General features: G+C 49.5%; 1 protein-coding gene, 1 long non-coding RNA gene and 3 other non-coding genes across 30 annotated transcripts in view; 4 read left to right on the top strand and 1 right to left on the bottom strand.

Annotated features, from left to right (window-relative positions):
* LOC146398395 (uncharacterized) overlaps positions 1-12,252 on the bottom strand; it is a 228,987-nt gene extending 216,735 nt beyond the window's left edge. The window contains exon 1 of the long non-coding RNA XR_014821865.1: positions 12,207-12,252. This is a non-coding gene — a long non-coding RNA (uncharacterized LOC146398395). The remainder of the gene's footprint in view (positions 1-12,206) is intronic.
* On the top strand, positions 400-26,031 carry CTC1 (CST telomere replication complex component 1). 26 transcript variants are annotated; one of them, XM_084986085.1, is made up of 24 exons: positions 457-517; positions 1,682-1,819; positions 4,318-4,484; positions 9,573-9,810; positions 9,960-10,168; positions 10,641-10,785; positions 16,028-16,312; positions 16,412-16,540; positions 17,910-18,142; positions 18,261-18,438; positions 18,511-18,711; positions 19,766-19,892; positions 20,516-20,630; positions 20,770-21,097; positions 21,173-21,262; positions 21,503-21,696; positions 22,816-22,877; positions 22,975-23,149; positions 23,452-23,529; positions 24,487-24,631; positions 24,726-24,790; positions 25,030-25,195; positions 25,302-25,428; positions 25,542-26,031. In XM_084986085.1, the coding sequence occupies exons 2-24, from the start codon at positions 1,778-1,780 to the stop codon at positions 25,679-25,681; spliced, it is 3,639 nt and encodes a 1,212-aa protein (XP_084842211.1). In that variant the 5' UTR covers positions 457-517; positions 1,682-1,777; the 3' UTR covers positions 25,682-26,031. The 26 variants fall into 26 exon arrangements, 22 of the variants coding, with proteins under 22 accessions (XP_084842214.1, XP_084842215.1, XP_084842220.1 ...); XM_084986099.1 differs by having other exon boundaries at positions 16,024-16,312; XM_084986086.1 differs by having other exon boundaries at positions 457-1,112.
* Positions 26,032-26,702: 671 nt separating this feature from the next.
* On the top strand, positions 26,703-26,776 carry TRNAI-AAU (transfer RNA isoleucine (anticodon AAU)). Its single transcript has one exon. It is a non-coding gene; the product is annotated as a tRNA-Ile (tRNA).
* Positions 26,777-27,201: 425 nt separating this feature from the next.
* Positions 27,202-27,283, top strand: TRNAS-AGA (transfer RNA serine (anticodon AGA)). Its single transcript has one exon. It is a non-coding gene; the product is annotated as a tRNA-Ser (tRNA).
* A 297-nt stretch (positions 27,284-27,580) lies between these two features.
* TRNAT-AGU (transfer RNA threonine (anticodon AGU)) lies at positions 27,581-27,654 on the top strand. Its single transcript has one exon. It is a non-coding gene; the product is annotated as a tRNA-Thr (tRNA).
* The last annotated feature ends 211 nt before the right edge of the window (positions 27,655-27,865 follow it).

Genomic DNA, 27,865 nt, shown 5'->3' with positions numbered 1-27,865 from the left:
ACTGCTTCATCAAGTAGTTCTTCTATTTGTTGCCGGTGTTTGTTCTACAGAAAGGCTCAAAGATATTGTTATGTATATTCCTCCAAGAGGAACCAGGACCCTGCCCCAAGGCTGCACTTCTCCTTCTGGGTCTCTGCAACCCCTCCCTTCCCTGATTAGCAACTGCCCTTTGGAACTCAGGGAGAGTCGTGGAGGCTGAGGCTTACTCCCTAAAAACAAGAAATGGAGCCCACAGAAAGGCTTAGGTGCCTAGGAGCCCCACAGGGCACTAGCTCGGTCCCAATCCCAGGGATGCCAAATAAGATGTCACCAGAGAAAATGTCAGGGCCGCCAGCACTGCGGACAGAGGCGGGAGTAGAGACGGACTGACGCAGAATGGGGAGGAGTCGGAGGTGGAGCCAGCGACGCGCCCGCCGATGACGTCACGTCCCAGCCCTCCCCAAGCTCTGGGCGCGCTTTTCGGAGGCGGGATCTCGGGCGTGTCATGGCGGCCTGCCGGCCTGAGGCGCCTGGCTGCGTGAGTTCTCCTCACCGTCCCGTTCCCTCGTCCCTTTTTATCTTGTCTGTCCCAGCTTTTCTTTCTTCTCGTACAACCCGCATCTCGCCTCTTTGCCTCTCTGGCTTCGCCGGCTGCGGCCGGGTGAGGGGGTCTGTGAGGCGGTTCGTGCCGCCCCTCCCACTGATTCTGCGAATGTTTTCAGTCCGAGACGCCTGCGGCGGCGGCTGTGAACCCTAAACAGGTCTCTGCCCACTGGTTGGGCTTCAAGCCCAGGAGAAAGCCAGGAGCAGACTAACGGCAAACTGTGGCGCTTTGAGTTCCTGGGGGAGATCCCTGACGCAGCTGTAGGGGAAGGGTGACCGATAATCCCGAAAAGCTTCTGAGGCTCCAAGTGCGTGCAGGAGCCAGCAAAGCGAGAGAGAGAAAAAAAGGCTGTAAAAGAAGTTTCAAGGCCAGGGCAAAAACATGTTCAAAGGCAAGAGATAGAGAACGTGTCTTTGAAAAACTGAAAAAGGTCAACTGGATGATGGTGGAGGTGGCAGAGCTGACTGACGGTCTCTCTTTTTTTTATTTTTCCCCCTGGAAATGACAGTCATGTATCTTGTAAGTCTAGGTACGTCGTGACTTCAGCTGAGGATAATTGGGAATTAATTGAAGGGTTTTAAGCAGAAGAGTGATTGGATGAGATTTGTTTTCATTTCCTGAGGTAGCAATGTAGCGAGTGGACTAGAGAGTCCGTTAGAAAAGGCCGTGGTTTTAAATTTGATAAGAGGTGATACTGACCCCGACCATGGCAGCAACGTTGAGGTTCCAGAGGTGAGGACAGAGTAAAAAGATAATTAGGAGATGGAATCGAAATTAAGTAAAGTCTGCGGATTAATACTGAGTATAGGCTGAAGTTTGAGAACACTGTACACTTTCTTTTCAACCCCATCCCTCTAGTTGGTTTTAAGAGCCAGTGAGGCTGATTTTTCCTAAATCTCTACTTTAGCTGAGAGGCTCTCCTGAGCTCTAGTTAGATCCATCTGCCTATCAGATTCTCCACCTAGCTAACCTACAGGCACCACACAGGCCCAATACTGAACTTTTCACAAAATCTACCCCTCTTCTAATGTTCATTAACTTAGCAAATAGTATCCTCAACCAAATTGTGCTACCCTGAAATGTGGATGTCCTCTTTAGCTTCATCCTTTTCCTACAAGATCCAAGTTCAGTATGCACTCTGGCACCAACTCCCACCCACCCCTTAACGCCTGGGCCTGGATTCTGATTCAATAGATGGGATCACCTAAAAATCAGCTGCATTTTAACAAAACTTTGGTGAGTTTAAGGCAGTGATACCACGTTGAGAACTGATATTCAGTGTGCCAATGGACAGGTCCTCAAGAATAGTAGCGAAAGAGAAGACCCAGAGAGGAAGACAAAAAGTGTGGGAATCAAGCTTTGATTATGTTGGTGGGCAATTCTAAGTGATTACCTCGTCCAGGGTGGTGGTTTTTTGTTTTTTGTTTTTTTTCTTTTTAGGGCCGCCCCCGTTGCATATGGAGGTTCCCAGGCTAGAGGTCAAATCGGAACTACAGCTGCTGGCCTATGCCACAGCCACGCAGGGTCCGAGCTGCATCTGTGGCCTACACCACAGTTCATGGCAATGCCAGACCCTTAACCCACTGAGTGAGGTCAGGGATCAAACCCGCAACCTCATGGCTCCTAGTCAGATTCATTTCCATTGCACCACAACGGGAACTCCACCTGGGCAGGTTTTTGACAACCCTGACCATGAAGAGAGTGTTTGAGGTGGATGAAGATCAGTGATAGGACTATCGACAAGGACACTGAAGTCATCTAGACTTCGAACACTAGTTTTTCAAGCACTTTTCTGTTTTGTCTTTTTAGGGCTGCACCTGCAGCATATGGAAGTTCCCAGGCTAGGGGTCAAATGGGAGCTAAGGCTGCTGGCTCCAGCCTCGCCAAGTCCGAAGTGCGTCTGTGACCTACACCACAGCTCAGAGCAACGCTGGATTCTTAACCCACTGAGCGAGGCCAGGGATGGAACCTGCGTCGTCATGTATACTAGTTGGGTTTGTTTCCACTGAACTGAAACGGGAACTCCCTCAAGCTCTTTTTGAGTTGCTAAAGGTTAACTGAATGTGGAGGAGTGACCAAAGGCTAAAGAGAGGAGCACTGGAGGAACAGGGATAGAGCTATAATGGTTTAGAATTATCACTGGGGATCAAGGAGGAAAAGGTCCTACCTACCCCTAAGTATAATTGGACTCTGTTGCTATTTTATTTTATTTTTTGTCTTTTCTTGAGCCACTCCTGAGGCATATGGAGGTTCCCAGGCTAGGGGTCGAATCGGAGCCGTAGCCACCGGCCTACGCCAGAGCCACAGCAACGCGGGATCTGAGCCGCGTCTGCAACCTACACCACAGCTCACGGCAACGCCAAGTCCTTAACCCGCTGAGCGAGGCCAGGGATCGAACCTGAAACCTCATGGTTTCTAGTCGCATCCGTTAAGCACCGAGCCACGATGGAAACTCCTGTTGCAATTTTAAAATAAACTTGCCCAGCACTGGGAGTGGGCCAAGCTAGTTTCCTTCCCTAGAGTTTTTTTTTAAGCCCACATCCTAACTACAAAGAAAGAACAGGAAACAATTCCAGTGGGATTGCATCTTATGTATATTTAGCTTATCAGAACTCAGGTGTATGCACTTCACTGAAAAGGAGGGAGGATGATTAAAAATTATTCTCTGTCTAGGTCTTTTTTTTTTTTGCTTTTTAGGACCACACCCTCGACACATAGAAGTTCCCAGGCTAGGGGGGATGAATCAGCTACAGCTGCTGGCCTACACCACAGCCACAGCAACTCGGAATCCAAGTCGCATCTGTGACCTACACCATAGCTCATGGCAATGCTGGATCCTTAACCCACTGAGGGAGGTCAGGGATTGAACCCACATCCTCATGGATACTAGTCAGGTTCTTTACCACTGAGCCACAATGGGAACTCCACGAGGAAAATACTTTTATGTAATGTCTATTATTAGGCACTTTTCCATGTACATATTAGTGTACAGGATTGTGGACTGTTTTTTAAGAGCAATTTAAAGGATTTTTTTTCAAGGGTGAATTTTTTTTTTTTTTTTTTTTTTGATCATACGTGCAGCTTGTGGAAGTTTCTGGGCCAGGGATCAAACCCACACCTCAATTATGACCTGCACCACAGCTGTGGCAATGCCAGATCCTTAACGCACTGTGCCACAGGGGGACTTCCTCAAGGGTGACTTTGCTAGCTTTAGAATCAGACCCCATGTAAAATGGAATACCGCTGTCTCAGTAGAGGTGTGTGTACAGTACCATGGGAGCTCCAAGGAGGGAGCAGCATTCTGCCTGGGATGCTCAGGGAAGGGTTCACAAAAAATGCTCTTTCTAATTGAGCACTTTAAGGATTGGTACATCTTTGTAAAAGAAAGAGTCAAGACCAAAGTTGGATGGCCAGTTGTCTTAAGTTGATTGGCTGAGCTAAGACCAAGCTCTAAATTCCTTTTTTTTTTTTTTTTTTTTGGCTGCACCTGCGTCATATGGAAGTTCCCGGACCAGAAATTGAACCCACACCACAGCTGTAGGCAGAGCTGCAGCAGTGATAACGTGGGATCTGCAACCCTCTGAGTCTCAAGGGAACTCAAACTCCTTTACTTTTCATCTTCATTTACATTCCCTCTTGATTTTTTTGAAAAATCTGTTCCTTTATTCTTCCCCAAATTTCCTTGGTGAACAGGATGGTCAGGAAGGTATTTCAAGTAACTTCACTTTTCTCAGGAGGAGCAAGCCTGGCTTGAGTCTGCCCGGGCCTTCATCCAAGAGACGCTGTGCCCACCTGGCAAGGAGCCTAATATCCAGTTGACTCAGTTGGTCATTGACCATGTGAAGACTATCTGGTCATCCCAGGGAAGGAACCAGGGTTTTACACTGCCCCTCAGCTACAGGTAAGGGGAGATGGGGTTCAGGGGAAAGTTAAATTTGGGATTGGAAAAGAAGGACCTGTTTGAAAAGGGGGAAATGACGAGTTCCCTTGTGCTCCATTGGGTTAAGGATCTGGCATTGTCGCTGCTGTGGCTCGAGTTCAGTTGTGGACTAGGGAACTTCCATCTGCTGCAGGCCCAGCTGAAAACATTAACAAAAAATAAAAAGTGGAAAATGAGATGAGTGAGGGGAAACGTGCTAAGGGGAGGAAAAGTGGTCTAAACAAAACCCCCTTCTGCCAATCTTTCCCACTATCCATCAAGCTGCTTTCTTTTTCCTGCAGTTCTCTTTAATTGGTTCAAGTCAAGTTTATAGGGAAGAGGGGCGTGGCTTTGTGTGAGAAGATAGAAAATATGAGGGGAAAACCCTCAAAGTGGGGAGAGAGTTTGATATTAGTTCATTTTGTGCATTAGGAAACTAAGATACAGACCAAGTGCAGTTATTTGTTTTTGTTTTGTTTTGTGGCCACACCTGAGGCATATGGAAGTTCCTGGGCCGGCAATTGAATCCACGCTACAGCTGTGACCTACATTACAGCTGTGGCAACACTGGATCCTTTTCTGTTGTTTTTTTTTTTTTTTTTTTTTTTGTCTTTTTAGGGCCACATCTGCAGCATATGGAGGTTCACAGGCTAGGGGTCTAATTGGAGGTGTAGCCTCTGGCCTACACCACAGCCACAGGAACCTGGGATCTGAGCCATGTCTTCGACCTACCCCACAGGTCACGGCAACGCCAGATCCTTAACCCACTGAGTGGGGCCAGGGATTGAACCCATATGCTCATGGATGCTAATCAGCTTTGTTAACCACTGAGTCACGACGGGAACTCCAACACTGGATCCTTTAATCCACTGTGCTGGCCGGGGGATCTAACCTATGCCTCAGCAGCAACTTGAGCTGCTGCAGTTGGATTCTTAACCCACTGTGCCACAGTGGGAACTCCCTTGTTTTTTGTTTGTTTTTTTAACACTTCATTAGCATTTCCTAAACCATTCTAGCCTCTTATACCAAAAGAAAAGGGTTCCATGGCCAATTAAGTTTGAGAGACATTGGATATGATAACCTTCCCTAGGAGACATGTGAGGCTCAAGTTAACATGTTAAAGACTCTGAAAAGTCCTGTGAAAAGAAACCTGTTTATCTCCTCTTAGAAGTAACCACTATCCTTAATGTGAGGTGTATCATCCTTGTGACTACCTTTATGGTTTTTTATACATGCTTCTGTTCCTAAGCAATGTACAGTAGTTTTGCACACATTTAGATTTTGTATAAATGTTACATACCTCACAGATCCTCTGCAGGTTGCTTTTTGTGCTTAACATTATGCTTCTGAGATTTATTCACAATTATAACTCTAGCTCATTTATTTTAACTGCTCCATGATTTTTTGTGAGTATACATATCATTATCCTTTAAAAAATAAAAAGGCAGAAATCTCTTTAGCTTTGTTTTTTTGGCAGTACCTGTGGCATGTCGAAATTCCTGGGTCAGAGATTAAACCCACGCTATAGCAGCCACCCAAGCCACTTAGGTAACAACACCAGATCCTTCCCACTGTGCCACAAGGGAACTCATAGCTTTGTTTGTTATTTCCCAAGAATAGTTGAAAATCGAAAAGGAGTTCAAGTCGTGGCTCAGTGGTTAATGAACCCTACTAGCATCCCTGAGGACTCGGGTTCGATCCATGGCCTCCTCAAAGGGTTAAGGATCCGACGTTGCTGTGAGCTGTGGTGTAGGTTGAAGATGCTGCTCAGATCCGAGTTGCTGTGGCTGTGCCGTAGGCCAGTGGCTACAGCTCTGATTCAACCCCTAGCCTGGGAACCTCCGTATGCCGAGGGTGCGGCCCTAAAAAAAAAAAAAAGAAAAGGAAAAGGAAAAAAAAGAGAAAAATCGAGAACAGTAATTGAAAATTGGTAAATCATCTGTTTTTAGGAAATTCAGAACCTTCTTAAGCTTTTTGTTGTTCTTCAGGATAAGTGTAGAGGAGTTCCTTTCGTGGTTCATCGATAACAAACCTGAGTAGCATCCCTGAGGACTCAGGTTCGATTCCTGGCCTCCTCAGTGTGTTAAGGATTTAGCGTTACCATGAGCTGTGCTGTAGGTCATATATGTGGCTCGGATATGGCATTGCTGTGGCTGTGGCTTTGGCCGGCAGCTGTAGTTCCAAATCGACCCCTAGCCTGGAAACTTCCATATACCATGGGTGTGGCCCTAAAAAGCAAAAAAAAAAAAAAAAAAGAGAGAGAGATAGTTGTAGAACGGGGAATTCTGTGATAGCTCAGCAGGTTAAGAAATCAGCGTTGGAGTTCCTGTTGTGGCGCAGTGGTTAATGAATCCGACTAGGAACCCTGAGGTTGCGGGTTCGGTCCCTGGCCTTGCTCAGTGGGTTAAAGGATCCGGCGTTTTCCGTGAGCTGTGGTGTAGGTTGCAGACGCGGCTCGGATCCCACATTGCTGTGGCTCTGGCGTAGGCCGGCGGCTACAGCTCCGATTCGACCCCTAGCCTGGGAACCTCCATGTGCCGTGGGAGCGGCCCAAAGAAATAGCAAAAAAAAGACAAAAAAAAAAAAGAAAAAAAAAGAAATCAGCGTTGTCTCCGCTGTAGTGCGAATTGCTGCTGCAGCATGCATTCAGTCCTGGTCCCAGACCTTCTGAATGCCACAGGCACAGCCAAAAAAAAAAAAAGATAAATGTGGAGTAGATAGTATAATATGTAGAAATGAAGAGTCCATAAAGATGGTGGATGAGGATAAAACAGAAATTGACAGACATAAATATTTTATTCGTTTTTCCATTTCCCTTCATCGAGTGCCTGCTGGGTGCCAGATACTCTGGTGGGCCTTGAAAGTTGGGGGGCAATGACCAGTGCAAAAGATTGGAGCTTAACACCTTCAGTTTTCTGACCCAGACCTTGAAGAATCTGAGGAAAAGGACCCTTATCCTTACTGTTTTCTGTCCTGAGGGTGCCTAGGGTAAAGGAACAATTTTCTCCCATTGTTTTTTCCTAGACTTTTAGAGAAGTAGGGAAAGACAGAAAGAAGATGGGCTTTTGGGAGTTCCCATTGTGACACAGCGGAAATGAATCCAACTAGTATCCATGAGGATGAGGGTTCGATCCCAGGTCTTGTTCAGTGGGTTGGGGATCTGGCATTGCTGTGAGCTATGGTGTAGGTCACAGATGGGGCTCGGATCCTGCATTGCTGTGGCTGTGGTGCTGGCTAGCAGCTGCAGCTCTGATTCCATCCATAGCCTGGGAACTTCCATATGCTGCAGGTGTGGACCTAAAAAAAAAAAAAGAATATGGACTTTTGAATGAGATGTGCTTGCTTTGCCACCTGCACCACTGTGTATTTGAACCTCTCTAAATTCCCTCGTTGGTGGTGTTTACAGGGGTTTTTGGTAAAGATTCAATGCAATATTGAGTGTGAATGGACCCAGTATAGTATGTGCATCACAGGGGCTCAAGGCAAGTTAGTTTCTGTCTTTGCCTTTTTTTTTTTTTTAAGTTTATTTATTTATTTATTTTTGTCTTTTTCAGAGTCGCACCCATGGCACATGGAGGTTCCCAGGCTAGGGGGTCCACTCGGAGCTGTAGCTGCTGGCCTACGCCACAACCACAGCAACGCAGGATCCAAGCTGCGTCTGCGACCTACACCACAGCTCACGGCTACACTGAGTCCTTAACCCACTGAGCAAGGCCGGGGCTCAAACCCACAACCTCATGGTTCATAGCTGTATTCGTTTCCATTGCGCCATGATGGGAACTCCCGTTCTCTTTCTTTTTGGCTGCACCTGCAGCATGTAGAAATTCTGGAGCCAGGGATCAAACCCATACCACAGCAGCAGGCCGAACAACAGCAGTGACAACACCAGATCCTTAACCTGTTAAGCCACTGGGGAACTACCCACTTTGTTTTTTTTTTGTTTTGTTTTGTTTTGTTTTGTTTTTGTCTTTTTGCTATTTTTTGGGCTGCTCCCTCGGCATATGGAGGTTCCCAGGCTAGGGGTCGAATCGGAGCTGCAGCCACCAGCCTACGCCAGAGCCACAGCAACGCTGGATCCGAGCCGCATCTGCAGCCTACACCACAGCTCACGGCAACGCCAGATCGTCAACCCACTGAGCAAGGGCAGGGACCGAACCCGCAACCTCATGGTTCCTAGTCGGATTCGTTAACCACTGCGCCATGACGGGAACTCCGTTTTTCTCCTTGGTTTTTTTTTTTTTTTTTTTTTTTTTTGCGGAGGCCGAGGAATTCTTGATACCAACTCAAACCTTAGCCTCAGCTTTGCAGCCATCCTCTAGTATTGTGATGTTGTCTACAAGAAATCTAGTTTAGAAGGGCTAGTAAGGTTGAGCCGTTAGGCAGGGGCCTTAGTGCCCCCACTGGAGTCCTCTGGGGAGCTTGGAGCTGAGATGCTGTCAAGGGAGCAGTTTGCATTATCTCTAAAATGTTTTCCACACATGCTCATCTCCTCAGGCTGCTTCTACATTCCTACTCCAGTCCTCTGGGCTCTCTCTGTGCCATGGTCTTGTTCACCATGGCATTCAGCACAAATTTTCTTCCATGCTTTCCCTAGGTACTGCTGAATCTTTGCACCTAGACCCCGTCCATCCTCATTTCCTTAAGCCCTCACTCCCAACTTTTTCTCCTTTTTTTTTTTTTTTTTTTGGTCTTTTTGCCTTTTCTAGGGCTGCTCCCATGGCATATGGAGGTTCCCAGGCTAGGGGTCTAATCAGAGCTGCAGCCGCCAGCCTATGCCAGAGTCACAGCAATGTGGGATCCCAGCCTCATCTGCGACCTACACCACACCTACACCACAGCTCACAGCAACACCGGATCCTTAACCCACCGAACAAGGCCAGGGATCGAACCCGCAACCTCATGGTTCCTAGTCAGATTCTTTTTCTCCTTTAATCCATCCGACAGACTCCTCTCTTAGTCCATGTTCCCCATTGACCTTTCCTGAGGATCTTGGGGGATTTGTTGGGGTTGAGGATAAATTCCTAAGCTTGGACCTGGCTTTACAGAACCTCTGTTCCCTTCACTCTGCAGCTTTGTCTCAGTAAAGGACCTCAGGACCCACCAGCATCTCCCATGCTGCAGCCACTTGTCCTGGAGCAGTACTGAGTACCAGACTTGGGCCGAAGAGGCTGGACCACGTGGGGTCCCCTTGCCCCGGGAGCGCCTGCTACTTTTAGGGACATTAACAGATCTATCAGGGGACTTGGAACAAGAGGCCAGGAGTGGAAGCCTCTATATAAGAGATAACACTGGTACCCTGGGCTGTGAGGTGAGTAGGAAGGGGCCATCAGATGTCTCAGATGCTAACAAGAGTGGTTTCTAGGGAGCAAGGCAATTAAGTCTCTGAGGGAACAAAGACGGAGGAGGGTGGATTGGATGCTAGAGTCCTGATTAATCCTTGCCCTTGGTATTTTCTAGCTCATAGATCTGGACCTTTCTTGGTTGGGCCATCTCTTTATATTCCCCAGTTGGAGCTACCTCCCTGCTACAGTGAAGCCCTCAGGAGAAGGGCACCTGGAGCTCTGGGGTGTCCCTGTGCCAGTGTTTCCCTTGACCATCAGTCCTGGCCCTCTCACCCCCATCCCTGTTCTCTACCCAGAGACAGCCTCCCGCCTGCTCAGGCACAGGTAAGTCTTCCATGCAGGGGAGGAGGGGGCATTGTGAAACTGGAACATGATGCGTCAGTGGAAGGAGGGGAGAAAAGGTGTTGAGAGTAATAAAGATGGAATGGTCCAAATAAGGGGAATGATGAGGCCTCTCAGAAAATTAGGTGCAGGATTCTTTCAGGGAAGTGTGCCTTCTGTAAGGGCAGATAGAGTTCGAAGGAGGTTAGAGTAACGGCTTTGGGCTATGGAAGTTTTACGTCACTCTAGACTATAGTGGAAGGAAAGGCGTTTGTAAGGAGAAGAGAAGTAGGGAGTTGCCTTGTGGCACAGCAGGTTAAGGATCCTGTGTTGCTGCAGCTGGTACAGGCTGCAACTGCAGCATGGGTTTGATCTCTGGCAAGGGAACTTCCCCATGCCACGGATGGGGCCAAAAATAAAAACGAGAAAGGAAAATAAAAATGACTTCTTCCTCTCCTCTCTTTACCTTTTTTAGAAGCAAGCTCAGAAGTGTGCAGCCAAACCTTGCTGGGAAGCTGGTTCGATTGAGTGCTCTGGTGAAAAGTCGAAAGCAAGCTTACTTTGTCCTGTCTCTGGGTGGGTCATCCCCAGGTGACAGCTGTGTGCCTGTCATCGTGCAGGTGAGGATTAGGGTCCATGCAGGGGTGTAGAGGTGTGGGAGGGCTACACGAACTCTTGCGAGGAAAGATAACATTGTAGGAGAAACAATGCAGGAAGGGAGGACAGCTGGGGAGAGTTGTTTCTGGAACCGCGCCGTTGAGGGAAGAGTCCAGGTGACGCCTCCCTACGTCTGGGAGGTGGGGAGTAGACCTTCCTGCTATGCAGCTTAGTCCAGGAGACAATCTTTGTATCTTGGGTCCCATTTTGAAAAACTACCAGAATCACTTATTTTTCCCCCTACTGCATTGGAAGAATGACCGAGGAAAGCATTTAACATGGGATGTATGTACTTTTTAAAACACTTGGTCTTTTTTTTTTTTTGCCTTTTAGGGCCACACCCGAGGCATATGGAAATTCCCAAGCTAGGGGTTGAATCGGAGCTGCAGCCGCTGGCCTACACCACAGTCACAGCAACGCCAGATCCAGGCGGCATCTGCGGGCTACACCACAGCTCATGGCAACACCGGATCCCTAACCCACTGAGCGAGGCCAGGGATGGAACCTGTGTCCTCATGGATACTGGTCAGATTCGTTTCCACTGAGCCACGATGTGGCTGTCTTCTTTACATCATCTGGTATGATTTTAAAGTCATTTATTTTTACACTGATTATTGTTACATGATTTATACCATTTTTTTGAATAATGTTTCAAAAGCATTCGAAGGATGAAAAGTCTCTCCAACATGCATATCAAAAAAGGAAACTGGAGTTCCCGTCGTGGCGCAGTGGTTAACGAATCTGACTAGGAACCATGAGGTTGCGGGTTCAGTCCCTGCCCTTGCTCAGTGGGTTAACGATCCGACGTTGCCGTGAGCTGTGGTGTAGGTTGCAGACGCGGCTCGGATCCCATGTTGCTGTGGCTCTGGCGTAGGCTGGTGGCTACAGCTCCGATTGGACCCCTAGCCTGGGAACCTCCATATGCCGCCGGAGCGGCCCAAGAAATAGCAACAATAACAACAACAAATGACAAAAAAGACAAAAAAAAAAAAAAAAAGGAAACTATGAAGTTTATTAACACTGTAAGAATTCTTACCTATGTCTATGTGTTATGAGCTAGAGTAACAATGATTAGAGTATAAAGAAGCTAAAAATGCTTAGAAGCTGCCCAAATTTCAAATCTTATGCATGGTAGTGCTGGCTCATTCATTTTTTTTTTTTTTAATGTCAATGGAGAAATCTCTGAAATGCACTTGAATTTCCGCAGGGGAGGTATGGTAAGCCCTTTGGGTAGTTTATAAACTTAAATATTGTAGATTCTGTATCACATTGAATTGTAAAAAAGGCAGAGAATAATACAAAAACAGTGTGTAAGTTCCAAGATGTGTGGTATAGTTGTAACTGCTACAGCAAGTGGTGGGAAGCCTAATGAGGTAGTTTAGACTCCATCTGGTTCTTGAAGGATTTGTTGTGAGCCACACGGGAAGTCCTGTTCTTGAAGGATTTGAATCACTAGAAGAGAGAGAAGGATTTCTGGGACTGGAGAATCATCTTTAGTGAGTGTGTCCTATATGCTCAGCAACTAGGTCAATTCAGAAGCACAAAATTGAATAAGATAATGGCTCTTGTCCTCTGGAAGCTCTCAGCTGGATAAGTGAGTCAGTGATGACAGTTCAGGATCATAAGTGCTGGGGTGGGAATTCCAATTGTGGCTCAGTAAGTTGAGAAGCTGACTAGTATCCATGAGGATGCGGGTTCAATCCCTGGCCTCACTCAGTAGGTTAAGGATATGGTATTGCCACAAGCTGTGGTGTAGGTCACAGATTCCGCTTGGATCCTCCATTGCTGTGGCTGTGGTGTAGGCTGGCAGTTCCAATTTGAGAGACATATACATGTATGAGGCACTTTGGGGTGTGGAGGGAGACTTTGGAATAAACCTGGGAGGTCAAGGTAGAGTGATCTTGATATGTTTATAGGCAGATAAAGAGATATATTGGAGACATATTGTCACTTTGTCTTTTTAGGACCACCTGTGGTGTATAGAAGTTCCCAGACTAGGGGTCAAATTGGAGCTGTAACTGCCGGCCAATACCACAGCCACAGCAACACCAGATCCAAGCTGCGTCTGCAGCTCATGGCAACACAAGGTCCCAGATCCACTGACCGGGGGCATGGAGGCCAAGGATCAAACTGGTCTCCTCAGTCCTAGTTGGGTTTGTTACCCCTGAGCCATGATGGGCACTCCATATTGTCACTTTAGATGACCCCAGTGAATCTCTTCTGTGATAGAGGAGTGAGGCCATCTCTCTCTCTCTCTTTTTTTTTTTTAAGGGCTGTACCCATGGCATATGGAGGTTCCCAGGCTAGTGACAGCTGCTGGCCTACACCACAGCCACAGCAACGCAGGATCCTAGCCGTGTCTGTGATCTACACCACACCACACAGCAACACCGGATCTTTAACCCTCTGAGCAAGGCCAGGAATGGGACCCACAACCTTATGGTTCCTAGTCAGATTCGTTTCCACCGGGCTACGACGGGAACTCCAAGTGAAGTCCTCTCTTGAAAGACTCTACCTTGGGAGTTCTTTGGTGGCTCAGCAGGTTAAGGATCTGGTGTTGCCACTGCTATGGCTCAGGTTACTGCACTGTCCACGGGTGTGTTCCCTGATCCCAGGAGCCTCCTCATGCCGAGGTTATGCCCAGAAAAAAAAAAAGACTGGTCTCTGAAAAGAGGAATAAATGTCATGGTAACTTCTGTGCTAGGCAGCTGAGGATGAGAGATCGCTAAGGAGTGATGGAGAGCCAGCTGGAGAGGGTTGGCATCAGTGTTTGGTCCTGGGGTGGCATGGGTCTGTCTTCCTCAGTGGACTCTGCCTTAGAAGAAGAGTTAAGGAAACAGAGGGCTGAAATGTAGTAGATTTGGGTGAAAGTTGGGCAAAAATGGCAGTATTTGGGGGATAGGTGTTAAGATCCTGGTATATGGACAGAGGAAGGGAAGGACCTTAATGTCTGAATAAAGGAGAAGTGGCTGCAATATTGGGAGATCCTGGTAGGAGGTTAGAGGAAGTCTGATGAGCACAAGGGGAACGGGGGAGGGCAGAAGCCCCAGTATTCATTCATTCATGTGTTCAGTCAAATCATTGTTAACTGCTTATTTTGCGTAAGCAGTAAGCGTAAGTGAGGTCTTAGCATTGCTTTATGATAGGTTGTGATGTCTGAGGTCGATCGGTGGTACTCAGCTGAATTTAGAGTAGGAATGGGGGTCTCTGAAACTGAGCACAGGAGACTCTGAAGTTCAGGTATCCAGAGGTAGTGTGTTTTGAAGCCCCTGAGAATGGCAGTGGTGCTCTGTTATGCATTGAGGAGCACGCCCTTGAAAACTGTTATGTTTATTAATGGTCTTATCTTTGTAACTTTTTTCCTTGTGCTTAAATTCTTCAGTGAGCACCCTTCTTCAGTCCATATGACCCCCTCTGCTGTTTATTTTTATTTTCCTATTTGGATGTGTCTCACTTTCCAACAGATTAGAAAGTCTTCAGCATGTTATTTCTGGTTTTTTCCTCACCTTAAACTCTTCCGTCTTGTCTTCAGAAACTTCCAAGAATGTTCCTCCTCCGTCCTGGCCAGTTTTCCTTGCCTTGCTCATTCTGAGTTCTGACTTTTCTTTTCTTTTTTTTTTTTTTTTTTGTCTTTTTGCCATTTCTTGGGCCGCTCGAGAGGCATATGGAGGTTCCCAGGCTAGGGGTCGAATCGGAGCTGTAGCTGCCGGCCTACCCCAGAGCCATAGCAACGCAAGATCCGAGCCGCGTCTGCAACCTACACCACAGCTCACGGCAACGCCAGATCGTTAACCCACTGAGCAAGGGCAGGGACCGAACCCGAAACCTCATGGTTCCTAGTCGGATTCGTTAACCACTGCGCCACAACGGGAACTCCTCTTTTCTTTTTTTTGATTTTTAGGGCTGCACCCTCGGCATATGGAAATTTCCAGGTTTGGGGTTCCCGTAGTGGTGCAGCAGAAACGAATCTGACTAGGAACCATGAGGATGCAGGTTTGAGCCCTGGCCTCACTCAGTGGGTCGGGGATCCAGCGTTGCCATGAGCTGTGGTGTAGGTCGAAGATGTGGCTCAGATCCTGTGTTGCTATGGCTGTGGCATAGCTGCCAGCTGTAGCTCCAATTTGACCCCTAGCCTGGAAACCTCCATATGCTTTGGGTATGGCCCTAAAATGCAAAAAAGAAAAGAAAAGAAGAAAAAAAAGAAATTCCAAGGTTAGGGGTCTAATCGGAGCTACAGCTGTCAGCTTACACCGTAGCCAGAGCAACTTGGGATCTGAGCCACATCTGTGACCTACACCACAGCTCACGGCAACGCCGGATCCCCGACTCACTGCTTGAGGCCAGGGATCGAAACTGCATCCTCATGGATACTAGTCGGATTTATTTCCGTTGCTCTACAAAGGGAACTCCTGAGTTGTAACACTTCTATGTTTTGCCTCCTGCTTGAATCACCCTTTTCTCTCCTCACCACTTCACTGATTTCAGAGATGGCCTCTAGGACCCTGGCAAGGTCCACTTCTTTCACTTGGCCTTCCTGATCATTCCAGCCCTCCTTACCTTCTCTTTCTTTCGCGGCACCTTACCCAGAGTGTTTGCCACTTGATCATATATGGTTCCATGTTAATACTTGGTGTCTGTGTTTCCTAGTGGTTGAAATATGTTGGAGAAGAGAGATCAATCTGATATTTCCCTTAACATCTGTCCCAATACTGGATACATACCATGTACACATATATACCGTGTACCTGTGTATACCACGTACATATATATACCGTGTACATATGTATACACTGTGTACACATATACTGTGTACATGTATATATAGCGTGTACATGTGCATTCCATGTACATATGTATACTGTGTGTATAAGTGCAAGTTGTCTGTATGGTGGATTTGTATGAGGTGAGATAGGGGAAATACAAAAAGGGCAGAATTTTCTGGAAAGAATATTTATATATTTTGGAGGAAGGTTTAGGGATGGATGGTTTATGTCTTGGGGGAGGGATTAGGAAATATTTGCCATATCCTATGAGAGGGGAGAGATCCTGAGATTTAACTGGCGAATGGGGAGGATAAAGAGGCAAGGGGAGGCTCTTGGGGAGCAGGTCTTTGAGGTCGAGTCATGATGGGGAGGGACTCTGACAGAGGGGCAGCATCATGGGAAGCTTCTCATGTACCATGTTGCCTGCCTCCGCACAAGCCAGGTCCCTGCCCAGCTGGTATGGCACCGAGCCCTTTGGCCTGGAAGGGCCTATGTGCTGACAGAGCTGCGAGTGTCCAAGCTCCATGGTCACCGTTACTTGATTTGGATGACCAGCCCCTCCTCCCAGCTGCTGCCACTGAAACCAGAGTGTGTGCAAGAACTAGAACTGGGGCTGGATGGACCCCCTGTGGAGGCTGACCCCCAGCCACTCCCCATGCCCAGCAACCCCCAAGACAAAAAGGGTCCAGAAGGTCTTGTCCGGGACTCCAGACTCTTATCATACACGGTGAGCATGAGGGAGAGACCCTTGAGCTTGAGGGCAGGAAATGTGGGTCTCCAAAGAGGAAGGGAGTAGGTATCAATTGGCCCTTTGGCTTCTTTGCAGGGAAAGGTCACTGGTGTGCTGAACCAGCCCGCGGGCTTCTACGAGCTGGACGGGCAGCTGGGACTCTGCCTTGCCTACCAGCAATCCCATGGCCTCAGGCGGGTCATGCGTCGAGGAGTTTGTCTGGAGGTATGTGAGAGGTCAGGGCTGTTGACCACAAGAGACCCTTTTGGTAGGAGTTCCTGTCATGGCTCAGCAGTTAATGAATCTGACAAGTATCCATGAGGACGCAGGTTCAATCCCTGACCTTGCTCAGTGGATTAAGGATCTGGTGTTGCCCTGAGCTGTGGTGTAGGTCGCAGAGATGGTTTGGATCCTGCATTGCTGTGGCTGTGGTGTAGGTCAGCAGCTACAGCTCCTATTTGACCCCTTGCCTGGGAACCTCCATATGCCGTGAGTGCGGCCCTAAGATGAAAAAAAAAAGGGCCCTTTTGGTAACTTCTCCTGCCATTATGGGCTGGTCTTTTTTTGTAGCAGGTTAACACCTCTACAATAAAATTATTTTTTTCTTTTTTTCCTGTGGTGCAATGGAAGCTAATCTAACTAGGAACTGTGAGGTTGAGGGTTCGATCCCTCCCCCCACTCAGTGGGTTAAGGATCCGGCGTTGCTGTGAGCTGTGGTGTAGGTTGAAGAAGCAGTTCGGATCTGGCGTTGCTGTGGTTCTGGCATACAGCTCCGATTCGACCCCTAGCCTGGGAACCTCCATATGCTGTGGGTGTGGCCCTAAAAGGACAAAAAGACAAAAAAAAAAAAAAAAAAAAAAAGATGTAACGTTTCCTGATGGCTTAGTTGTTAAGAATTTAACATTGTCAGAGTTCCCGTCGTGGCTCAGTGGTTAATGAATCCGACTAGGAACCATGAGGTTGCAGGTTCAATCCCTGGCCTTGTTCAGTGGGTTAAGGATTCGGCGTTGTTGTGAGCTGTGGTGTAGGTTGCAGACGCTGCTCGGATCCAGCGTTGCTGTGTCTCTGGCATAGGCCAGCAGCTACGGCTCTGATTGGACCCCTAACCTGGGAACCGCCATATGCCGTGGGAGTGGCCCAAGAAATGTCAAAAAGACAAAAAACAAACAAAACAAAACAAGAATTTGGCATTGTCACTGCTGTGGCTGGGGTTCCATCCCAGGTCTGGGAACTTCTACATGCTGCAGGCACAGACAAAAAGAGCTTCAGATCAGGAAGAAGTAGAGTTTGGGGCTCTGGGAGTTGTTGGGCCCGGAATATCTCCTTTCCAGAAGGGCCTTCTAACTGGAGGAGATGCTGGAACTGAAGCATGGGTGTAGAGTCAGGACCATCTCAGGTAACCTGGTGAGGAGCCCCCTGCCTCACAGGACCGAGTGAGGCTCCTGGGAGATGAAGGCCTTCCTCTGGGAAGTGGGTTGTGATGGAAAGCAAGACAAAGGAGAAATTGTTTCCTGCCTGGCCCCAGGCAGCGGAAAACTGCATTTAAGTCCGCCTAAGTCATTGAGCTGCTTTTTCACTTTTTCTGTCTCCCCAGCTTCAGGATGTTCACCTCCTGCAGTCACTGGGCGGGGGGCTGAGAAGGCCGGTGCTAGCCTCCTGCCTCCGTGGCGCTGTTCTGCTCAGGCGTTTCTCCTGTCAGATGCCTGAGACTCAGTCTTCCCACCGAGCCCAGGGGGCCTCCCTGTATGAGCAGCTGGTGTGGGAGCATCAGTTAGGACTTCCCCTCTACCTGTGGGCCACCACAGCCCTGACGGACCTGGCCTGCAAGTGAGGAGGACAAGGGTCTGGGCTGAGGAGGAGGCAGGAGTGGGACACTTCCTCGTCAAGGAAGCCAGATCCCCCAGGGTCTTTGCAGGAAGTGACTTAGCCTCTCTCCTTGGCCAAGGCTATGTCCCCACGTGCTGAGACACCACCAGTTCCTGCAGCATTCCTCTCCCGGGAACCCCAGTCTGGGACTGCAGATCCTGGCCCCGACCTTGGAAGTTCTTGTCCCACCTACATTCCCCCGTCGGAATACACACAGCGAGATCCTCGAAGAGCCACATCACTGTCCACTCCAGAAGGTGTGAGGATGTGGGGAAAGGGGGACACGGGGCACAGGGGATGTGTAGTCTCATCTCTCTCCTCTCTCACAGTACGCTCAGCTGCAGACCCCCTGCTCTTTCCCTACGCTGGCCGCCCTGAAAGAGGAAGGGAAGTGCAAGGCCTGGGCCTCTTTTAACCCGAAGACCCTCCTGCCCCTCCCAGAGGCCTCTCACCTGCCGAGTTACCAACTTAATCAGCGCCTGGCCTGGTCCTGGCTCTGTCTGCTGCCCTCTGCCTTCCACCCGGCCCCGGTAAGTGGGGCTCCAGCACTCAGGGCTTGCGGGCGGGGGATCCTCTTTTTGCAATTTTCACTACGACTGCCATAGTCCTTTTTTTTTGTCTTTTATAGGGCCATACCCGCGGCATATGCTCCCAGGCTAGGGGTCTAATCAGAGCTGTAGCCGCCGGCCTATGCCAGAGCCACAGCAATGTGGAATCCGAGCCGCGTCTGCGACCTACACCACAGCTCACAGCAATGCCAGACCCTTAACCCACTGGGCGAGGCCAGGGATCAAACCCGCAACCTCCTGGTTCCTAGTCAGATTCAATAACCACTGAGCCACGACTGAACTCCTTTTTTTTTTTTTTTTTGTCCTTTCTTGTCATTGTGGGTGCACTAGCCTTCTAACTAAACTGCTCCATCTCTTCTTGGCTCCTTGGAATTCATCCTTCCAGCAGCAGCTAGGAAGGGGTGGGTTAAAATGTAACGTGGACTACTACACTCTTAATTTAAATCCGTCTTTTATCTCTCCTAGTGCATGTAAAATCAAACCCAAACTCCTTGTCATGTCCCGGGAGGTCCTCCATGGTCTCCTAGCTTTAACCTCCATTTTGCACGTTTTCTCTCTGGCTACTAAGTGTGTGTGTGTGTGTTCACATCTGCCTTCCCCACTTCAGTATAAATTCTTTGAGGTCAGAGACCATTTGTTTTTGGTTCACGTTGTAGCTCTAACAGTTAACGCAGCACCTGGCACGTGGTAGATGTTCAGTCTTTTTTTTTTTTTTTATCTTTTGTCTTTTTAGGGCTGCATCCTCGGATATGGGGGTTCCCAGCCTAGGGGTGGAAACCAAGCTGTAGCCGCCGGCCTATGCCATAGCCACAGCAATGCCAAATCCAAGCCAAATCTGCGACCTACACCACAGCTCACGGCAACGCCAGATCCTCAACCCACTGAGTGAGGCCAGGGATCGAACTGGCAACCTCATGGTTCCCAGTCAGATTTGTTTCCGCTGCACCCCGACGGGAACTCCCTTCAGTCTGTTTGTTTAATGAAACTTGTTGCCTTGGACCTCATCTCCTTACAGGTTCTCCTTGGGGTCCTGGTGCCTTCATCTCGTAAAGGTTATCTTCGACTTCAAGACCGGACTGGTTTCCTCCACTGCCTACTCCTGGCCAAGCCCTCACAACCCCTCACTGACCCTGGGCTCATAGGTTTGGAGTTCAGAGGTGGAGAGAAGATGGTGGTGGGGTAGAGGTTCTCAGAACGGAGGGCTTGGAGAAAGTGCCCTCTGGGATTTACTAGGATGCTGGAATGGCTTATGCTGACCACAAGTTTGGGGAGAGGTTTAGGAGGCCAGTATTGGTGGTGTGAAGGAGAAAAGTGTTCCCAGCTGGAACTACAATTCCCAACATTCACTTCTCCCTCCATAGCTCTTAACAGACACACCAGGTTGACAACTTCCACTTCTTCCATTCTTAGTTTGGAAGCGTAATGGTCTTATTTGGGCTTGCTGAAGTTTGTAGGCAAAGAAACCCTGCAGGGGAAAGTTTCTCAGATGTCAAACTCTGCAGGGGAAAGGTGTTTTAGGGATTTGTGAGAAAGTTGAATCAAGGTCTCTCAGCCTCGGGAGCCAGGGGAGGACTGTACGTGTAGACGGGATAGTTTCTTCCTTAGAAGTATTGCTCCTCCAAGGTGGGGCTCAGGCCTGGGCCTTCGCATGTGTAGGGGAGCAGCCCTGGCCTGGGTGGGACAGTGAGACCTCCCTGGTGGCCTGCTTCACTCCCCATCCCCTAGTCCTCCATTCTTGCCACAATAGAAAATTTTCTTCCTCCAGGCTGTCTGGTGCGGGTAGAGAGGTTCCAGTTGGTCATAGAAAGGAATGTCAGAAGCAACTTCCCTTCCTGGAAGGAGCTGGGCATGACAGGCTTCATCCAGAAGCAGGAGGCCAGGTTGGTCCTTTGGGTGGCGTCTGTCCTCTGAGTCTCTGAGGGGAAGGGCACAGGGACAGGCCCAGCGCAGGTGGTGGAGTGCTGGGGCTCACGACACCCCGTGGCTACATCACTAAGAAGCATTCCTGTCTCCCAACAGAGTCTATGTCCAGTTCCTCCTAGCTGACGCTCTGATCCTGACCGTGCCTAGACCCCTCCTTCACTCGGCCAGCTCCTCAGCAGCACCTCAGACAGAGCCCTCCCCCTCGGAGGGTCCCCACTTAGGACAGAGCCGGCTGTTCCTGCTGTCCCACAAGGAGGCACTGATGAAGAGGAACTTTTGTGCCCCCCCGGGAGCCAGTTCGAAGGTGGCCATGCCCACCCTCGGTTTCCATGTATTGGGGAGCTGGCTTGGGGGCACCCAGAGGAAGGAGGGGACTGGATGGGGCCCACCCGAGGCCACAGAAGATGAAAACTCAGAGCAGAAGGTAAACTGGCTGGGGCCTGGGGCCTGACCTCCTGGGCCTCAGCTCCCGTCTGAGGAACCCTGACCTCCCCCTCAGGTTCTCCTCATCTTCCTCGGCTCCTCAGTCCGCTGGTTTGAGTTCTTGCACCCAGGACGAGTGTACCGACTCGTGGCCTCCGGCCCTCCCGTGAGTGCCCTCCTTCACCATATCCTTCCCAGAAAGCTTTTTTTGGCTCAGGGTCTGGAGCGGAAGTTCTAGGTCTCCTAGAAGGAGGGTGGATCTAACTCTTCAAATAGAAGACCTTTCTGTGTCTGGATCACTTCCTTCGCCAGGCTCCAGAGAGAAACAGCATTGGGTTGCAGGACGTCATAAACCTCTTCAGACCGGGGCACCTCAAGGTAATCTGTTCTTCCTATTTCCTGGCAGACACCAGCGCTGTTCAAAGGGGGTGATTCACCCTGCATATCGCAGCGACCCCTGGAGCTAGCTGGCTGTGCATCCTGCCTCACTGTCCAGGATGAGTGGACCCTGGAACTTGAGAGCTCCCAGGACGTCCCAGAGGTGCTGGGTACCCACAGGGCGCTGCCCGAGTCCTCCCTGACCGACCTGCTCAGTGACAGGTAAATGTCCCCCAGTTTCTCCAGCTGACTTGGCTGCTCTTTTCCTCTGAGAACAGTCCATTCTCTGCTACAGTGTTTCTTGGATGTGATTTAGCTCCTAGAGGAACAACCTCAGTGTAAAGTGCAAGTGTTTCATACCTAATTTTTTCCCCAGCATGTTACTGTTTTGAAGTGATCATGAGTAGGCTTTCTCACAATTCAGGAAGAGCCTTAGTAATAAAAGGAAATATAAGAAACAAACAACAACAAAGACATAAGGACAGAAATTGAAAGTCTATAAAGAAGGGCCTTCCTTTGGTGCAAGAAGTGGCTGACTTGTGGCTTCAGAACAGCTGTGCTTTCCTTGTGTAGGCTTTTCCGGGGTAGCTGCAGTGCAGATGAAGAAGCTGCAGAGACACTTCCCTGTGTAAACAAACACCCCATTGATTACATGTGTAGTTGTTACAAAACCAGTCTCCATTTGAAGTGAAAAGTTTTCAAGGACTTATAATTTGAAGAGGGGAGCATGTGATTTGAAGAGGGGAGCCTGGGTCCAGCAGATAAAGCTATGAATGATGGACTGACTGAGATTCTAGGTGTAAATACAAGTAGGGATTGACCTCTGCTGGGCTTCTTGATGAGGCTTCTGGCACAAAGCCATGTAGGGTTCTTTTTTTTTTTTTTTTTTTTGTCTTTTTGCTGTTGTTGTTGTTGTTGCTATTTCTTGGGCCGCTCCCGCAGCATATGGAGGTTCCCAGGCTAGGGGTCGAATCGGAGCTGTAGCCACCGGCCTACACCAGAGCCACAGCAATGCGGGATCGGAGCGGCGTCTGCGACCTACACCACAGCTCACGGCAACGCCGGATCGTTAACCCACTGAGAAAGGGCAGGGACCCAACCCGCAACCTCATGGTTCCTAGTCGGATTCGTTAACCACTGCGCCACGACGGGAACTCCGCCGTGTACGTTTCGAGTCATCTGCCACAGTCTGGTTTTTCCCATGAGCCCTGTTATTTTTAGTGTGTGATTTGACAGAGGGCTAGGCTTTCCAGGACCTCATAGAGAATGTTCCAGCAGACAGTGTAACTCCTCTGTGTCCTTGGGTCTGACTCCATTCTCACTGTATTTCTCACTCTGCAGCTTCACGGATTCATTGGTGTCTTTCTCAGCTGAGATTTTGTCACATCTCCGGATGCGGCCTGGTAATGACACCTTCTTTGGGGAAAGGTCTGAAAGAGACTGGTGGGACCTTGTGGTCCTGAAGGACATCCCTGACCCCCCCCCCCCTTTCCTCTGCAGGGAGCACTGGGGCTGTGAGACGGTGTGCGAAGCTCACTGTAGCCCTGGAGACTGCTGACTGCGAGTTCCCCCCTCACTTGGACATTTATATCGAAGACCCACACTTGCCTCCTCCCCTAGGACTTCTTCCAGGAGCCCGGGTCTACTTTAGCCAGTTAGAGAAACGGGTTTCCAGGTGCAGATCCGTGTAGATGGCCTTGCCTCCCTTCCTTCAGAGGTGGTCCTTGTGAATGCTGGCACCTCCGTGTGCGGCAGTGATACCGTCTCTTTGGTGTTACGTTTGATGTGTTTCTCTGGCCTTTATGTTCCCCACCCCCACGAGCTGTTCCCCACCAGTCCTCCCCTTATTCTTCCCTCTCTTCCAGTAGAGCCAGAGTCAGGCCACGTCCCTCAGGGGAGTGGCCTGCCCTGTGATACAGTCCCAGCTCCTACCTCAAGCTGACTTCTCTCTCCTCACCACGCTTCCTCCACCTACAGATCCCGAAATGTTTACTGTTGTTTCCGGTCGTCTACTTATGTGCAGGTCCTGAGTTTTCCCCCGGATACCACAATCAGGTCAGTGGCCCAGACCCAGATCCCCAAAGTCACAGCCTTGCATCTGCATCCCACATTTGTTCCTGGCTTAGGATTTTCTGCCATAATGACAGACTTCTCCAATCCTAGGAAAATGTGTTGAGTCAAGGATTTCCTCTGCTTCAGATACAAAATGTCCAATACCTACTTTTACCCAGAAAGATTTAGTGTTCTAGTGTCTTAACGGCTTTTCAGTCCAAAATACAAGAATTTTTGTTGGTTATCTTGATTATTCAAACCTGGGAAATAACTACTGATGATCAGAGATCAAGAATAAAAGTGGGGGAGTTCCCATCATGGTGCAGTGGTTAATGAATCCGACTAGGAACCATGAGGTTGCGGGTTCGATCCCTGGCCTTGCTCAGTGGGTTAACGATCTGGCATTACTGTGAGCTGTGGTGCAGGTTGCAGATGAGGTTCGGATCTTGCGTTGCTATGGCTCTGGGGTAGACCGGCAGCTACAGCTCCAATTGGACCCCTAGCCTGGGAACCTCCATATGCCACTGGAGCAGCCGAAGAAATGGCAAAAAAAAAAAAAAAAAAAAAAAAGGATAAAAAATGGGGGAGTTCCCACTGTGGCTCAGTCATAACAAACTGGCTACTATCCACGAGGATAGAGGTTTGATCCCTGGCCTCACTCAGTGGGTTAAGGATCCAGTGTTGCCTTGAGCTGTGGTGTAGGTCACAGATGTGGCTCAGATCTGGTGTTGCTCTGGCATAGGCTGGCAGCTGCGGCTCCGGTTCCTCCACTAGCCTGGGAACTTCCATGTGTCACAGGTGAGGCCCTGAAAAGCAAAAGAATAAAAATGGCCACGGGGCTTCTAGAAGAGCACAGAAGGCAGTGTTGTCCCCACCCCTGTGTCTGCTGAGTCCTTCCAGACACACCCTGCTGTTGGAACCCCGTTGGCTGTTTCCTGACCCGCCCCTGTCTCTCTTTAGTGCTCCCCTGCCCCACATCTACCTGGCTGAACTTCTCCAAGGTGACAAGGCCCCATTCCGGGCCACTGCCTCTTGCCATGTCGTTTCTGTCTTCAGCCTTCAGCTCCTCTGGGTGTGTGCTCACTGTACCAGCCTCTGCCTCCAGGTATGAGAGGGAGGGAATAGGCCAAGCTGGGTGCAGGGTTCCAGAGGGATATGATGGGACCGAGGGGCTTTCCCAACCACTTTCTTCATGACAGGGAAGGTGTACTCGTCAGAACCCCACTTGCTCCATTCAGACACCTATAAGCCAGGCCAGCATCAGGTGAGAGCAGAGCACCCTGTGTACTTACCCCAATACATGACTCTGTCTGCCGTCCCTGTGCTGGAATCTTTCCTGGCTTGCGAGAATTGCTTAATAAATATTTTTGAATGAACAAATGAGGGCAAAGTGAGCTAACGATTGGAAGAGGTGGAGAGGGACTCATGTTGGGTGCAGGTGACCTGGGTTTGCTGTGCGAGTTTCTATTTCCTCTCCTCTTCCCCTCCCCTGCCCCCCCCCAGGCTCCTGGTGGAGGATGGGACTGCCGAAGCTGTGGTGACCTGTAGAAATCATCAAGTGGCAGCAGCACTGGGGCTGTGTCCTAGTGAGTGGGCCTCCCTCCTAGAGTTTGTCCAAGGGCCAGGGAAAGTGGCTTTGCAATTTACAGGACCTGGAGCCCAACTCGAGGTGAGATGGGGTTGGGAGGCGGGGGCGCGGATACCCAAATTCCTGGAGGGTTGGTAGAAAGGGTTACAAGTTTGAGTTTTGATGAGTCCTGAGTTTCTCTTTCTAGTCCTCAGCCAAGACTGATGAGCCCTTGGCCCTCTTCCTCTGGACGCTCTGTGCCAGTGCCTCTGTCCTCCGCCCTGTTGTGCTTTCTTTTGAGCTTGAGAGGAAACCCTCCAAGATCATCCCGTCAGGTGAGGGTGGAAGGGCGGGGGTGTGGACAAATGAGTCCCGAGAGGAAGGGGGAGGGATTGGCTGGGGAGAATGGTGGGCAGAGGGTGTGTATTTTCCTCTCTTCCCACCTCAGAACCTCCTCGGCTCCACCGATTCCAGTGTGGGGAGCTCCCTTTCCTGACTCGTGTGCATCCCAGGATCCGACTCTCATGCCTCTCTCTCCAGGAGCCCCAGCACCCCAGTGACCTAGGGGCCTTGGTTTCCTCCTGCTAACCCCAGCTGCAGTGGCCTAAAAGTTCTTCCTGTCCTGCTGGAAACCCTGAGGTCTGGGCTCCAGCTCTTCCCCCCACATCATGGCCCTTACCTTTTTTGTGATTGAACCCAGACCCCAAGTCCCTAGATTCAGAAACTGCTACCCTACTTTTATTTCTCCAGTGTCTGTCCTGTGAAAAAGAACAAATCACAGCTCTGTGGCTGTTTCCTCTCTAATTGGGGTCAAGGCACCTGTGCTCACAGGTGGCCCTGAGTACTTGGGTTCTGTCTTTGTGGCAGGAACTTGCCCCTTGAGGGGGTGCTCCTGACAGTCCTCTTGGTCTGCAATAAAGTTCTGGTGGTCTTTCTCACTTGTGCTCATCTGGGTCCCAGGCTTCATGACCTCTAGGCAGCTATTATATCTGTAACCATTATTTTGGCCCTTGTTCGCCATCAGTGCCAAAAGTGGTTTGGAGAAAAGCTTCTGGTCCACCAAAGTCAGGTCCTAAAGGGAGTAAATTGGGGAGTGGGGTGCAGGGGTAGATAACACCGCTATGATCGTCTCAGTCAGCCAAGTTGGGCCCAGGAAGAAGTCAAGCCTGGAGTTGTTGGAAAGTACAGGGTGGTTATGGGGAGAGGGAAGCACCAAACATTAGGTGTGGGAGGAGTCTACCGTGGAACAGCAGTCAAGGGGCCAGTGCTGTGAGTTTCCCAAGGGCCAGGCCTAAGGCAGAACCTTGATCAACATGGTAAGACCAGCAGGAGTTCCTAGTCAGAACCTCCGGACGTAGGGCTTGCAGGAGCAATTATTTGGGGATGCTCGTGCGTTTGGCAGGTGTTCTACCATTTCTTTTCTTGGGAGCTTCCTGCTAGGTGGAGTAGAGCCTAGCCACACCTCCAAGCATTGTACAAGAGCCCACTCCTTCCTGACAAACAGGGATCTCCTAGGAAGTCTTTGGGTCAAACCTTTAACTGTCAATAGTCAGCGCTACAATCTAGAAATACATATGTGGAGAGTCGAGGCTGATGTGTTTTTGTAGTTGGCCGGTTAGCTCAGTTGGTTAGAGCGTGGTGCTAATAACGCCAAGGTCGCGGGTTCGATCCCCGTACGGGCCACGGAAACTTTTATTATTACTCCCACCCCATATTGTTTCCCGGAAGATTCTCCCCGGAGCAAGTTATGTACCCAGTCACAGACGGTAAACCCACAGTTTTTCAAATTATCAGCCTTGAGTTGTTGGCTCGCCCCGAGGCGTGAAGGTCTCTGCCTGGTTTGGGGTAGCAGGAGCATTCTCTGGTGACTTCCGCGTCTGCACTTCCCTGGGAGTGAGTTGTAGGCGGGTGGGAAAGTGGGTAAGATCTCAGGACAAGGATCTTCGGAAGGTGAGGCGGGGTTGCGAGCAGGAAGTTTATGATTCTGTCCTACGATGTTTTCACCAGATGGTCTCCTAGCCGCGAAAGCGCGAAACTGAAACGGGGCGGGTTTGCGAAGCTTAAGGACTAAGAAAGGCATAGGAAGAAAACGAAGGCGTAGTCGCTGTGTAGTCGTGGCCGAGTGGTTAAGGCGATGGACTAGAAATCCATTGGGGTCTCCCCGCGCAGGTTCGAATCCTGCCGACTACGCGTGTTTCCTTTTTACATTTGCCGAGCTCTAACCACCTGCTGTTCTAGGTCATTCCTATTGATTGATCCGGTCGGCACCACAGAAACCCTCCGGAGTGGACTCCCAACCACGCACATTTAACTAGATTTGACATATTTGATTTACATCTTTCAATATCGGCGGAAGCTCTTGCATGGATGTATGACGTGGAACACAATGATTTGTCAAAATTCGTTTTAGAATATTCCATAAAGTTGTGGCCAGACTTCTGGCAATATATCTGTGTATGTCCCCACAGAAGACTTCGCAGCGCCCTCGGCGCCGTGGCTTAGTTGGTTAAAGCGCCTGTCTAGTAAACAGGAGATCCTGGGTTCGAATCCCAGCGGTGCCTTTATTCAATTCAGTGGGAAGAGTTGTTTCTATTTTAGTTCTGAATCCATCAATTGCTTTTGTACAAGAGGACGCAAAGTTTCCAGTCCCACGCTTCGCTGAGAGCACCCAGATTTCCTGCTCAGTCGAGCTGCTCTAAAACTTGTACAGTGATCAGAGCAAGAACCCTTCGTGGGCCTATAGTTTCAGCGGGTGCCACACCAAGCTAGTGC

The sequence above is a fragment of the Sus scrofa genome, chromosome 12 (genome assembly GCF_054392235.1).
Source record: "Sus scrofa isolate SSC_HxYL_T2T_F1_AM1 chromosome 12, Sscrofa_HxYL_maternal_Yorkshire_Landrace_v2.0, whole genome shotgun sequence".
In the NCBI taxonomy this organism is placed as follows: Eukaryota; Metazoa; Chordata; class Mammalia; order Artiodactyla; family Suidae; genus Sus; species Sus scrofa.
Note: the sequence above shows the minus strand (reverse complement) of the source record. Positions and strands in the feature narration are given on the sequence as shown.